At 43.6% G+C, this 11523-nt stretch overlaps 5 protein-coding genes across 5 annotated transcripts; 3 read left to right on the top strand and 2 right to left on the bottom strand.

The window, feature by feature from the left end:
* Positions 1–188: 188 nt before the first annotated feature.
* Positions 189–3753, top strand: LOC108093746 (aspartate aminotransferase, cytoplasmic). The gene is made up of 4 exons (XM_017194012.2): positions 189–396; positions 2122–2229; positions 2300–2373; positions 2433–3753. The coding sequence occupies exons 1-4, from the start codon at positions 288–290 to the stop codon at positions 3384–3386; spliced, it is 1245 nt and encodes a 414-aa protein (XP_017049501.1). The 5' UTR covers positions 189–287; the 3' UTR covers positions 3387–3753.
* Positions 3754–3910: 157 nt separating this feature from the next.
* Positions 3911–4722, top strand: LOC108093748 (DNA-binding protein SMUBP-2). Its single transcript, XM_017194015.2, has 2 exons — positions 3911–4015; positions 4074–4722. The coding sequence occupies exons 1-2, from the start codon at positions 4009–4011 to the stop codon at positions 4625–4627; spliced, it is 561 nt and encodes a 186-aa protein (XP_017049504.2). The 5' UTR covers positions 3911–4008; the 3' UTR covers positions 4628–4722.
* A 242-nt stretch (positions 4723–4964) lies between these two features.
* Positions 4965–7748, top strand: LOC108093743 (cysteine--tRNA ligase, cytoplasmic). The gene is made up of 6 exons (XM_017194010.2): positions 4965–5245; positions 5308–5797; positions 5859–6545; positions 6601–6745; positions 6806–7404; positions 7465–7748. Exons 1-6 carry the CDS (start codon positions 5067–5069, stop codon positions 7588–7590), a joined length of 2226 nt encoding a protein of 741 aa, XP_017049499.1. The 5' UTR covers positions 4965–5066; the 3' UTR covers positions 7591–7748.
* LOC108093745 (exostosin-2) lies at positions 7741–10530 on the bottom strand. The gene is made up of 3 exons (XM_017194011.2): positions 8974–10530; positions 8758–8917; positions 7741–8702 (listed from the first exon to the last, which is right to left on the bottom strand). The coding sequence occupies exons 1-3, from the start codon at positions 10463–10465 to the stop codon at positions 8201–8203; spliced, it is 2154 nt and encodes a 717-aa protein (XP_017049500.1). The 5' UTR covers positions 10466–10530; the 3' UTR covers positions 7741–8200.
* A 159-nt stretch (positions 10531–10689) lies between these two features.
* On the bottom strand, positions 10690–11518 carry LOC108093747 (ATP synthase subunit s, mitochondrial). The gene has a single exon (XM_017194013.2). The coding sequence runs from the start codon at positions 11401–11403 to the stop codon at positions 10792–10794; it is 612 nt and encodes a 203-aa protein (XP_017049502.1). The 5' UTR covers positions 11404–11518; the 3' UTR covers positions 10690–10791.
* Positions 11519–11523: the final 5 nt, after the last annotated feature.

The following is an 11523-nucleotide window of genomic DNA, read 5'->3' as shown; positions in this document are numbered from 1 at the left end:
GGAAACGTTATTTGACAAATTAAACGTCCGTTGCTGAAAATTGTTAACCTTTTAGATTTTATACTCAGTTACTTTTATTAAAAAATCTTTTTAAAACTAATGACATACTTTTCGGATAAAAATATCGATAGTTTAGATGAAATAAATCGAAAGAGCTTTTAGTGGGCTTAATGGCCTAAGCCAATTGCAGCCACACTATTTTTGGCTTTTTTGGTGCCGACACTATTCCAAATTAATTTATTTGTTATTGTCGCTTCGTTTGGACTTGTTTTGTCAAGTTAGCCGTGATGTCTATTTACGCCGACGTTCAAAAAGGACCCGCCATCGAGGTTTTTGCCTTGACACAGGCTTTCAAGGACGACAGCAATCCCAACAAGGTCAATTTGTCGGTGGGCGGTAAGTGATTGAATTTCCCCGGCATAAATACGCATGTTCGTGTGTGTTTGCGTTACTACGAAGTTGCATTTGTATGCGGCACAATTTGCTATCATTTGCTAGTTAGTTTGCCCTTGCAGTTCGCCTCCTTTGCCTCCCGGAACGCCCGTTTCCGGCTGCCACCCATCAGCCCACTCTGCTGGAGGTCATTTGAGAGTCAAAGTGAAATATGAATTGTTTAGGCTTTTCCGTTCCTTTTTGTGGAGATCTTTGTGCATATGTATATGACTTTTTGCGTTCGAATTAAAAAGTTCATACCATATGTATGTATGTACATATTAATTTTCCTTCTATGGAAAATCAAAATCAAATTCGTTACTCTATATTTCTTTGAACCGTTACAGAATTCCGTTAAATAATATCGTTGCGCAGGTTTGTCGAACCTTATCTTTGCTGATATTAATTAAATATTTACTTCAGATAATTTGTTCACTAAAAATATCTAAAAATTGATAGCAAACTTTTGCCGTTTATTTTTCTCAAAAATTTCATTTTCAATTTAGTATAAACACACATATTCTTGCTCAATTCTCAATAGAGCATTTCTCTTGCGGCTTTCTTCATCTAAATTATTTTTGACGTCAGCTAACTCAGTATTATGTGTTTGCCTTGTGTGCGGTAGAAGATAAGCCTCTTGTGGGTAAGACTCTTGGCAGGTACGACCAACATCCAGAACGCAATCTAAAGTCACCAGAAAAACAATGTTGCCGGTTGGTCGTCCAAGAGCAATGTTGCTGATTTGGACGGTCGCCATTTCACCTTTTCTATATTTATGGATGTTATTGCATAATTTAAATAACAATTCCCACCAGCGAACTTGTTGATTATTTTATTTTTGTTTTGCTAGCAGAAAGCAACAAGTCATTAACCTATGTTCAAAAAAGTCGTGTTATGCTAATTTGATTATTTGTATTGGAGTCAAATTGGATTCTCAAATCATAACTTCATTCAGATAACTTTGTAACTTTTTAGGAGCTTACAATACGCAAAATATACATTCATTAAATATTATAGAAAGAAAACTGGTTTTCTTTAAACTGAATTGAGTCTAACTCAGGCTAAAACAATGCTATCAAATTGACTTAACCGTTTTTCTCTCCTAACACTGAGTTCATTGGCATTTCAATTGTATTATACCAGACGTTATGGTTCTTTTATAGGCATTGCTCCTCATGTTTTCGCTTTTTTTACAATGCTGCAAGAGTATAAATATTTGTCGGACCAATTCATTCAATTGGTTTCAAATAACCCGTTGCCAGTGCTCGCAATAATAAATAAATAAATTGGCCTAGGAACAATGCCACGCTATCAGATTCCGTACAGCACTACGGATTGATTAGGCTTGTTAACTCTACTAAGATAAGACTTAAATATTGTTCGGATTTTAGCACTTTAAACGACGTATTCCCTAGCACCTTTGAACAATTGGTATGCATTCAATTTTTTATGATGCAACCCCTTTCCAAATTTCCACAAAAAATGGGTTTGCAGAAAAGTGTCAAAAACCAGCACTTCTAAAGCCATAATGATTTTAATTTACCTCTGATTCTAAAGTAGTATAGCTCAATGAGTTTGTATTTTAATCCTCTAACAAACTAGTTTATTAGTTAATTTTTATTTTTGGACGGAAACAAATTCTTTAAAAAAATTGTTAGTAATATGATTTAATATTTGGTTTATTTACAGCTTACAGGACAAATGCTGGAGTTCCGTGGGTTTTGCCTGTGGTGCGCAAAACTGAAATCTCTATTGCCAGCGATGAGTCTGTAAACCACGAGTATTTGCCAGTTACTGGTGAGTAAACCTATTTTTTAATAAAAAAAAATTGTTCATTAATAAATCCCATATTTACTGTTATTTTCAGGTCTAGATACGTTCACGAGTGCGGCCACGGAATTGGTGCTGGGTGCTGATTCCCCTGCCATTAAGGAGAATCGCGTAAGATAAACCCCGATACATGAAGCATTTCCCAAGTTTATTGTGCCATCTTTTTTTAGGCCTTTGGAGTTCAGACCATTTCGGGCACTGGTGCCCTGCGCATTGCCGCCGACTTTCTGCACTCACAACTGAATCGCGACGTGGTGTACTATTCGAATCCCACATGGGAGAACCACCACAAAATCTTCTCCGATGTAGGTTTCAAGACCCTGAAGTCCTACCGCTACTGGGACCAAAACAAGCGGCAGCTGGACTTCAAGAACATGGTGGCTGATCTGAACGAAGCTCCACCTGGCGCTGTTATCATTCTGCACGCCTGTGCCCACAACCCCACCGGCATTGATCCAACGCAAGAGCAGTGGAAGGAGCTGGCCGACTTGCTGGAGAAGAAGAAGCTCTTCCCGCTGTTCGACTCTGCTTACCAGGGCTTTGCCAGCGGTGATCCGGATAAGGATGCCTGGGCTGTGCGTTACTTTGTGCAGCGTGGCTTTGAGCTCTTCACCTGCCAGTCGTTTGCCAAGAACTTTGGCCTGTACTGCGAGCGTGCCGGAAATCTGACGGTGGTGCAGCAGCATGGAGCCACCAAGGCGGCGGTTCACTCCCAGCTGACGCTGCTCATTCGTGGTCAGTACTCAAATCCTCCCGCCTACGGTGCCCGCATCGTTTCAAAGGTCCTGAATACGCCGGAACTTCGAAAGGAGTGGATGGAGTCTATTAAGACCATGTCGAGTCGCATTCGCGAAATGCGCAGTGCGCTAAGGGAAAAGCTGGTAGCATTGGGAACGCCCGGCAACTGGGACCACATCGTCAACCAAATCGGCATGTTCTCTTATACTGGCCTGAATGAGAGCCAGGTGCGCGTCCTAATCAATGAATACCACATTTACCTGCTGAAGACGGGCCGCATCAACATGTGTGGCCTGAACACAGGCAACATCGATTACGTGGCTAAAGCCATTCATGCTGCAGTAACTGGCGCCACTGGCGCGTGCCCTTGCGACAACAAATTGTAAACGCCCAAATATTAAAACAATGGAGTTTGTGGCGACTAGCTAAATTACGAGTGGGCCAGAAAGCTACCCAGCTCTACGTCAGATCACAGTTGTCTGCACCATTAGCATTTAAATCAAACCTACAGCAATTGCAATTACATACTAAAAGTTTATATACGGCTTTTACATGGATATATATATATTATACACTTGAAATGGTTAAAACAGTATGGATATTGTTTACCGCTTTGGAATGGATAGTTTACACAAATTGTGCACGAAGGCCGTCAGAGATTGGTTAAATAATGTTTAGCTTGATATCCAAATTTTTATTGACTTGTGTGTAGTACTTAGTTACAACGACAATAACATTACTAAAGTATTTAAATGTACCGTTGTTTTTTAATCTTTTCTTGTTGGGTGAAGCAATTATTTTATTGATAGGTAAATTTAATTTAATTTTTAAATCGCATGGGTTAAGACTCTAATTATATTTAAAATTCACCGCAATTTTTTCTTGACGTCTATCGATGTATCGACTACTAGTCAGCTGTTGACTTTACTAATCATTCATCTCTAAGAGAGAAACACAAACTTTTTGGTAATTTTGATAAACACAGAAACTTTAAAAACATATTTTTCAATGGCAGGTGCGTAAAAACATAATAAATTATTGTTTTTCAAATCATAAGTCGTGATTTAATTTAGACGATGCAGATAAACCCTCCACCTCAAAGAAAGTTGACGAAGCTCCGCTCTTTCCACCCGCGAAACCTGGAAAACGAGTGGACTATGGCACAAATAACACTCTGGAGCTGCTGGAGCGGATTCCCAGCCAGGTGGTAGATCTCAAGCTGGACGATGTCCTTACCGCCGTCAAGGAGGTGGATAACCTGTGTGATTATCCCCGCTGCAAGACTAAAACGAGCCTAATGGGCCAGGACTGCCAGCATTGTAAAAAGAGATTCTGCTTCAAGCATGGACTGCCAGAGGTTCACGGATGTGGGGAAGAAATCAAAAGGGATGAGCGGAAGAAGTTCCTGCATCCCAAACCAGCAAAGACCGTACGCCAGGAGGAGGATGTCAAAAATGCCAAGAAACGTCTAGATGCCAAGCTGAAAGATATGCAGTTGGGTCGCACTCAGAAAGCCAACAGTGGGGGAGGCAAAAAAAGAAGGGAAAATAGAAAAATTAATGATAAGATTAAAGAATGCTTTAGTTACAAAATCTTCAAAAATCCACGATTGCGTGAACAGTTATGATCAAATCAGCTTAGTAGCTTATTTTTTAACTTTATTTAAGTTATAACCTTGAACGTTAAAAATGCTCAAATAAATAAGCCATGTAAAGACTCGAACACAGGCATTTAGAGGCTTGGCACTTTATAATCGAATACCTAAAATCTCTGAGAGGTTAGGCTCGGGTAACTTTTCTGCAACATACCAACTAGGAACATCGACATTTTGTTAAACTTTAATAACAAAGTTTAAAGGTTTTCTAGTTTTGAAAATAAAGAAAACTCCATACGACCGTTAAAAAGCTGTTTGATACCAAGCCGATCTGGCAACTCAGAAAGACGTTGCCACGTGTCGGCAGTCAGCTGTTGCTCATGCTCCGGGCTGATGAAAATTTGCCGCATTGCAAGTGCAGAGGAGATTGACTGTTCTGTTTAGACGTACGCACCAACACAGCGAAGAGATAATGTCGAAACGTGGGCAACCGGCGTGGCAAGCTCCTAAAGCGGCGGATCGGCCAAAGCTAAAGCTGTTCAACAGCCTCACCCGCCAAAAGGAGGAGTTTGTGCCGCTAGACGGAAACAATGTAACGTGGTACAGCTGCGGACCTACTGTCTACGATGCATCGCACATGGGGCATGCCAGGTTGGAGTGCCACATCATTTAACGATTTCCTTATCTCATGTCGCTTGCTTTTCGCTCCACAGGTCTTACATTTCCTTTGACATTCTGCGTCGCATTCTGGCCAATTACTTTGGCTACAACATACATTATGTGATGAACATAACGGACATTGACGACAAGATCATTCGGCGTGCAAGGCAGAACCATCTCTTTGAAGAATATGCCAAAGAGGCATCCAAACTGCCCCTGGATCAGCTCCTGAGCCAGCAAAAGCAGGTTCTCCTCCGGTTTCAGGACACCTGTGCCAAAAACACCGATCCCGACAAGAAGGTGATGCTGGACAAGACCCTGCAACGCATGAACGACGCCGTGGATGCATTGACCAAAGCAGTTAGCAAAGGCGTCGAACAGGAGATCTCAGAGAAGCGGCAGCACTACCTAAATGAAGCCAAGGACCCCATCTCCGATTGGTTGGACTCCCAAAAGGGGGCCCAAATCAACGACAACGCAGTGTTCGAGGCTCTTCCACGCTACTGGGAAGACCAGTTCCACAACGACATGAAATCGCTGAATGTGAGTCATCGAAAAACCAATTAACTTTAAATGATTCATTTGTTAATTTCATGCACAACAGATTTTACCTCCAGATGTTTTAACAAGGGTTTCGGAGTATGTACCCCAGATCGTCACCTTTATCCAGAAGATCATCGACAATGGCTTGGCTTATGCAGCCAACAACTCCGTTTACTTCGATGTAAATGGCTTTGACAGGAGGGAGAAGCACCACTACGCAAAGTTGGTTCCTGAAGCGTATGGCGACACTAAATCACTGCAGGAAGGCGAGGGAGATTTATCCGTGGCCGAGGACCGGCTGTCCGAGAAACGCTCAGCCAACGACTTTGCCTTGTGGAAAGCAAGTAAGGCCGGCGAACCCTGGTGGGACAGTCCTTGGGGCAAGGGTCGTCCTGGCTGGCACATTGAATGCTCAGCCATGGCCTCGGATATCTTTGGCCCTACCTTTGATATCCATACTGGCGGCGTGGACCTGAAGTTTCCCCACCACGACAACGAGCTTGCCCAATCAGAGGCGGCTTTTGATGAGGCCGAGTGGGTGAAGTACTTCCTGCACACAGGTCATCTCACCATTGCCGGCTGCAAGATGTCCAAGTCGCTGAAGAACTTTGTGACGATCCAGGAAGCCCTCAAGAAGCATTCCGCCACTCAGCTGCGATTGGCTTTCCTTTTGCACTCTTGGAAGGACACGCTAGACTACTCGGAAAACACCATGGAAATGGCCACGCAGTACGAGAAGTTCCTTAATGTAAGAGGATTCAATTAAGTTCATTAAAGGTTTTATAACATTTTTGGTTTTGCAGGAGTTCTTCTTAAACGTCAAGGATCTGACACGACATGTGCTCTCCGAAGAACCAAGACGGCAGTTTGATGCCTGGACTGAAGTTGAGGCAGCTCTGCAAAATAAGTTCGCCAGCTCCCAAGTGCAGGTTCATGCAGCTCTCTGTGGTATGTATTATAAATATCTGTAAACATGATCGATCATATCTAATATTATCTGTTCCACAGACAACATCGACACCCGAAGTGCCCTGGACGCCATTCGGGAGCTGGTCTCCGCCTCCAACGTCTACATTCGGGACAATAAGACTAGGCTTAACAGTCTGCTGCTGCGCAACGTGGCCAACTACATCACGGATCTGCTTCATGTATTTGGCGCGATCTCAGGACCACGCGGTGGCATTGGCTTTCCCGTCAGTGGCGGTTCAGGTGCTCTAGCAGCTGGCGCTGATTTGGAAACAACAGTGCTGCCCTATGTTCAGTCCCTGGCTGAATTCCGAAATTTGGTACGCGAGCAAGCGAAAACCCTGAAGGCTTTTGACATCTTGAAACTCTGCGACGATCTGCGCGACAACGTGCTGCCCAACTTGGGTGTTCGACTGGAGGACAAAGATGGTGGAAAGTATGCTGTAAAGCTAGTTGATCGAGACTCGCTATTACGAGAGCGGGAGGCAAAGCTGGCCGCCGAGGCGGAGAAGGCCGCTGAAAAGGAGCGAAAGAAGCAAGCTGCTGCGGAGGCTGCGGCAGCTAAAGAAGCCCAGCGCCGCGTAAATCCCAAGGAAATGTTCCTCGGCGAAACGGAAAAGTACTCTGCATTCGACGAAAATGTAAGAACAGCGATATAGAATACGTAATCATAGTTTAAAATATTTAAATTTCATTTCCAGGGCCTGCCCACTCTTGATAAAGAGGGCAAAGAGGTCAGCAAGGGACAGATCAAGAAGCTGCAAAAACTTCAGCAGCAGCAGGAGCAACGTTACAAAGAGTATTTGGCATCCATCGAAAAAGCCTAACACCTGAGATCAGAGCCACCATGTTTATGATATTAGCATAGCATTTAACCAACCGGATACCTTACCGCGAACCTTAAAATTTACAACTAAACTATAGCAAGAGATTTCAGTTTACAGCTTAAAACAGTCCAAATAAAAAAAACTTTTTTCTACGATAAGATCATTTTCTAATATGTATTTACAGGCCAGTTCCAGTTTGGATAAAGTATGTTCTATTTTAAATGAAAATTAAGTCTACTCGTTGCTGCCGACGTTACAACTTAAAATTAAAAGTATTTTTGTTAATAAATAATTTTCTACATAAAAAATCCATTAGTCCAGTTGTTAATTTCACTAAATTATTTTCTAACTATTCGCGTAACAATTAAACACTCGAATTCCAATTAGAAGTAAAACATATTGCTTCAAAATTTAAACCGGAACAGCCCCTAGTATCGTTTTTTTATATCCACATATGATGATGGCTTTTATCCATTCACCGACAAGATGGACATATAATATAGTCGACTGCCAGCTAGATCCTCATTGCGGAAGTTGAGCGCCATTCCTTCAAGTCTTTGGTATACCTCCATAAATTCCACTGGAATGTTCATTTTAGAGTTGATAACTCTTACAAGCTACCGATATCGTTGTAGCGTTTCAACTTGTCCGGGAAATTGTCGCGGAACAGCACGGGGTCCGCTCTGAACTCCACAGTGCGCAGTGGCATTCGGCCGTAGATCTTAGAGAAGCGATCGATGCAGGCCGACCGCTCGCGCATATGATTCAGATCGGCGGAAAGCATCTCCGTATTGGTGCACTCTGGACACTTGAACTTCTTGCGAGGAGTGACCTTAATAGGTGGGTTGTTGGTTATATTGGCCACCAGGAAATTCATAGCAATATCCTCGCAATTCATGTGCTCGTCCACCCAATCCTTAATATCCCCCGGCATTGCATGTGTGTACATGTGGCTCCAGTACTTGTGATGGAAGGCGGCTCCTGTGAGCACCATGGATATCTGGTTCGTCCACTCCGATTCGTAGTGCCAGCGCATAGTGACATTATCCCAAACATGAATACGACTGGGAAAGCCCACAATGTGATCCGGAAACTCTCGCCAAACTTCGTAGCTTTTGGATAAAAATAATAAGTAAGGAAGCTGAAGTCAATACTAGTTTAATTTACCCAAAGTCCAATTCGTCTGTTGTCAGCATAATAATGTCATCGTCTATAGTTAAAATCGCTTCAGTTTCGATTTCCGGATATGGATAGAAACGGTTCGATAGCTTGTTCTCCTTGGTTTGCCGAATCTTCAGAGGCTTCGATATAGATGGAAAGGTGGACACTATTTAAGAGAGCGTTCATTAATTTGTAGTTAGGAAATGATATTAAAGAACTTACAGTGCGGCGGAGACTTCTTCTGGTTGTTCCAAATGACCAAAATGCTTTGTAATGAGGGCACCACCGCCAACTTCTGAATCAGCAGAAAGAGACTTTCTACCCGATCATAGGTGAGTATTACGGCAGTGAATCCTTGAGACTTTGGCGCCAGCGAGGGCAGGAAAAGAGGGTTAAAGGTGGAGCGAGCGTTGGTGTCGATGGCATTCCACTGACGACTGCTGCGGGCCCTTAGCGGAAAGATGCGACTTTCCAGCACTTCCAGAGCCGTCAGAGTTACAGTTTTCAAGTCCTTAAAGTACTTGGAATACAACCACTGCACTTGCTTCTGCATCTCAACTATTTTAACACTTGATATAGCTTTTAGCTTTTGCATCACGGAATGCAGTTCGCTTTCGCGTACTCGAACGGAGGCCAGCGACCAATCGATCACATCTTCGAAGGGTAGTACATAGTTGTCCACGGCAATCACAGGAATGCAGTGCTGCGACATAATCTCCAGCAGATCGGGCTGACCCATGCGCAAGCTGCGGCCAAGGAGGCAGAACTTTCCGCGCGACAGCATGCGCGGATACTCCAGGGATTTATGGCGCTGCGACAGAGGACAACGTATGTTGAGATCCAAATTCTCGCAGGCTCCCACGAGAAGGAGTTGCTCGCTGTGCGATGAGGACAATTCTCGCAGAGTTCTCACAGAGCGAGGAAGTAAATTAAGTTGGGCAGCGACCAAAAGGAATTTCCTTTGGGCCGTGGCATGGGCATGTTGCGACACCAATCGTGGACTCCAGACAGGAATGGATACATCAAAGCCTTGCCGATACGACCAAGAATCGAAACCACCACCAAAGATAATGGCATTGTCCGTATTCACATCCAGCACGGTGTTGTATGAAGGAGCTCCTCCAGGCAGCATATTGACGATGATGTGGTTGGCGCCGCGATCCCAGAAATCCAGGGAAGCCAGAGCAGCGCCAGCCAAGTGTTTGTCAAAGACATTCTGGTTTAGAAGATCTAAGCTGGGTAGGAAGAGGCACGCCTCGTTCGGATTCGAAGTGTAATAGCGGCTCTTCAACACCGCTTCCAGGATTTGAAAGTACTCGCTGGACAATGTGGTGGCTAACTTGTCGCTTCGCTCGTCCACAAACTCCTGCAGCGGATAAATGTAGACCTTTAAGCGGTCATGCTCGCATTTATAAATGTTAAGGCAGTCCCAGAAGGTGCAGTTGATATTTCGGGCACGCTGCTCAGCCTCTGGATTTACAGCAATCTCTTGGATGTGCTCTAAGTCCAATATCAGAGTGTGCGAGTCCCTTTTTCCGTGAAAAAATCCATCTCGGGGACTGTTTGAGAGATCCCACAACAGAACGCCCGCGCAGAGGGCCACAATAATCAAGAGGCCATAGGTCAGGCAGTTGAGGATCTGCTCCCTGGGATTAGAGTGTGATATGACTCGGGACTGGGTCGCAAAACTCAGCAGATTCTTTAACTTAGTCATTTTCTAACATTTATTCACATTTTGTCCTGACTTCCTAAAATAGTATGACCACTGTGTAAGTGAGCGAAAATCCCGATTGATACTTTGTCAGAGTTTGCATTTAAAATAAGCTTTATTTCACTTATCTGTTATAACAAATTAAATAAATATTACAGGATTTCATTACTTTTTTAGGAGTATTAAACTTGAAAACACAAACCTGAAAACGAATATGAAAAGCGAGATTTAATTCACTGTGCAGAAAATTGACAACTCGTTGCCTTTTCCAACACTTTTTATTTTTATTTACAAGCCGGACCTAAACAACAAATCATCAGCTGTATGTATCACTTTTTGGGCTTCAACGTAACGCCGAGTTTGGTGGCCTTGATATCGCAGCTTGGAAGCTGTTTCTTCAAATTAGCGGCCACTGCTTCCATGTTCTTCACGAATATCATGTCAAAGATGAGAAGTTGTCGCAAGTTCTTCAGGTCCCCAATGACCTCGAGACCGGAATCGGTGATGTTGTAGCAGCCGGAAACCTGCAATCGCTCCAGTGTGCCGTTGATGTGGTGCAGTCCTTCCAAGCCGTCGTTTTCCAAGTGCTTGCAGTTATGAAAGATGACCGTGTCAATGCTCCTGCAACCCTTCAAATGTTCCAGTCCTATCTTCATGATCGAGGAGTTCGAGGCGTCCACTACCTTTATGCAAAACTCAGTATTTTCCCCCGGCAGAGAATTGTAATCCTTCCAAAGCCTTGAAGGATTATCCACTAGGCGCACTCCGCCTCCGTTTTTTACGATCCACTCTGCGCACAGGCGGTTTGCGCCCACTTTCGCCAGCCGATCCGCATCCACTTGGTTGAAGGCGATGGCCACATAACCCCATATATTCCGTTGATCAAATGGGTCCTTTGTCAGCAGTTGCGTTATCCTAGGAAGCTTATTCAACAACAACATATTGATGACTAACAGAACAGCTGTCGCTGTTCTTCGCTGTACAGCACTGATTTGGGGGATAATCGGAAATTTTTAACCCGGTTTTGAATTCAAACTTTATTATGTTATACATTTTTATGA

Source organism: Drosophila ficusphila, unplaced genomic scaffold (assembly GCF_018152265.1).
Source record: "Drosophila ficusphila isolate 14025-0441.05 unplaced genomic scaffold, ASM1815226v1 contig_414, whole genome shotgun sequence".
NCBI classification, from domain to species: domain Eukaryota; kingdom Metazoa; phylum Arthropoda; class Insecta; order Diptera; family Drosophilidae; genus Drosophila; species Drosophila ficusphila.
This window is presented reverse-complemented; position numbering and strand designations above follow the sequence as displayed.

Coding starts and splice junctions, on each gene's coding strand:
- LOC108093746 (XM_017194012.2), top strand. CDS start 288: ATGTCTATTTACGCCGACGTTCAAAAAGGACCCGCCATCGAGGTTTTT. Junction 397..2,121: donor GGTCAATTTGTCGGTGGGCG/GTAAGTGATTGA, acceptor GTTTATTTACAG/CTTACAGGACAAATGCTGGA. Junction 2,230..2,299: donor CGAGTATTTGCCAGTTACTG/GTGAGTAAACCT, acceptor TGTTATTTTCAG/GTCTAGATACGTTCACGAGT.
- LOC108093743 (XM_017194010.2), top strand. CDS start 5,067: ATGTCGAAACGTGGGCAACCGGCGTGGCAAGCTCCTAAAGCGGCGGAT. Junction 5,246..5,307: donor TCGCACATGGGGCATGCCAG/GTTGGAGTGCCA, acceptor TTCGCTCCACAG/GTCTTACATTTCCTTTGACA. Junction 5,798..5,858: donor ACGACATGAAATCGCTGAAT/GTGAGTCATCGA, acceptor CATGCACAACAG/ATTTTACCTCCAGATGTTTT.
- LOC108093745 (XM_017194011.2), bottom strand. CDS start 10,465: ATGACTAAGTTAAAGAATCTGCTGAGTTTTGCGACCCAGTCCCGAGTC. Junction 8,918..8,973: donor GAAGAAGTCTCCGCCGCACT/GTAAGTTCTTTA, acceptor TCTCTTAAATAG/TGTCCACCTTTCCATCTATA. Junction 8,703..8,757: donor ACAGACGAATTGGACTTTGG/GTAAATTAAACT, acceptor TTTATCCAAAAG/CTACGAAGTTTGGCGAGAGT.
- LOC108093747 (XM_017194013.2), bottom strand. CDS start 11,403: ATGTTGTTGTTGAATAAGCTTCCTAGGATAACGCAACTGCTGACAAAG.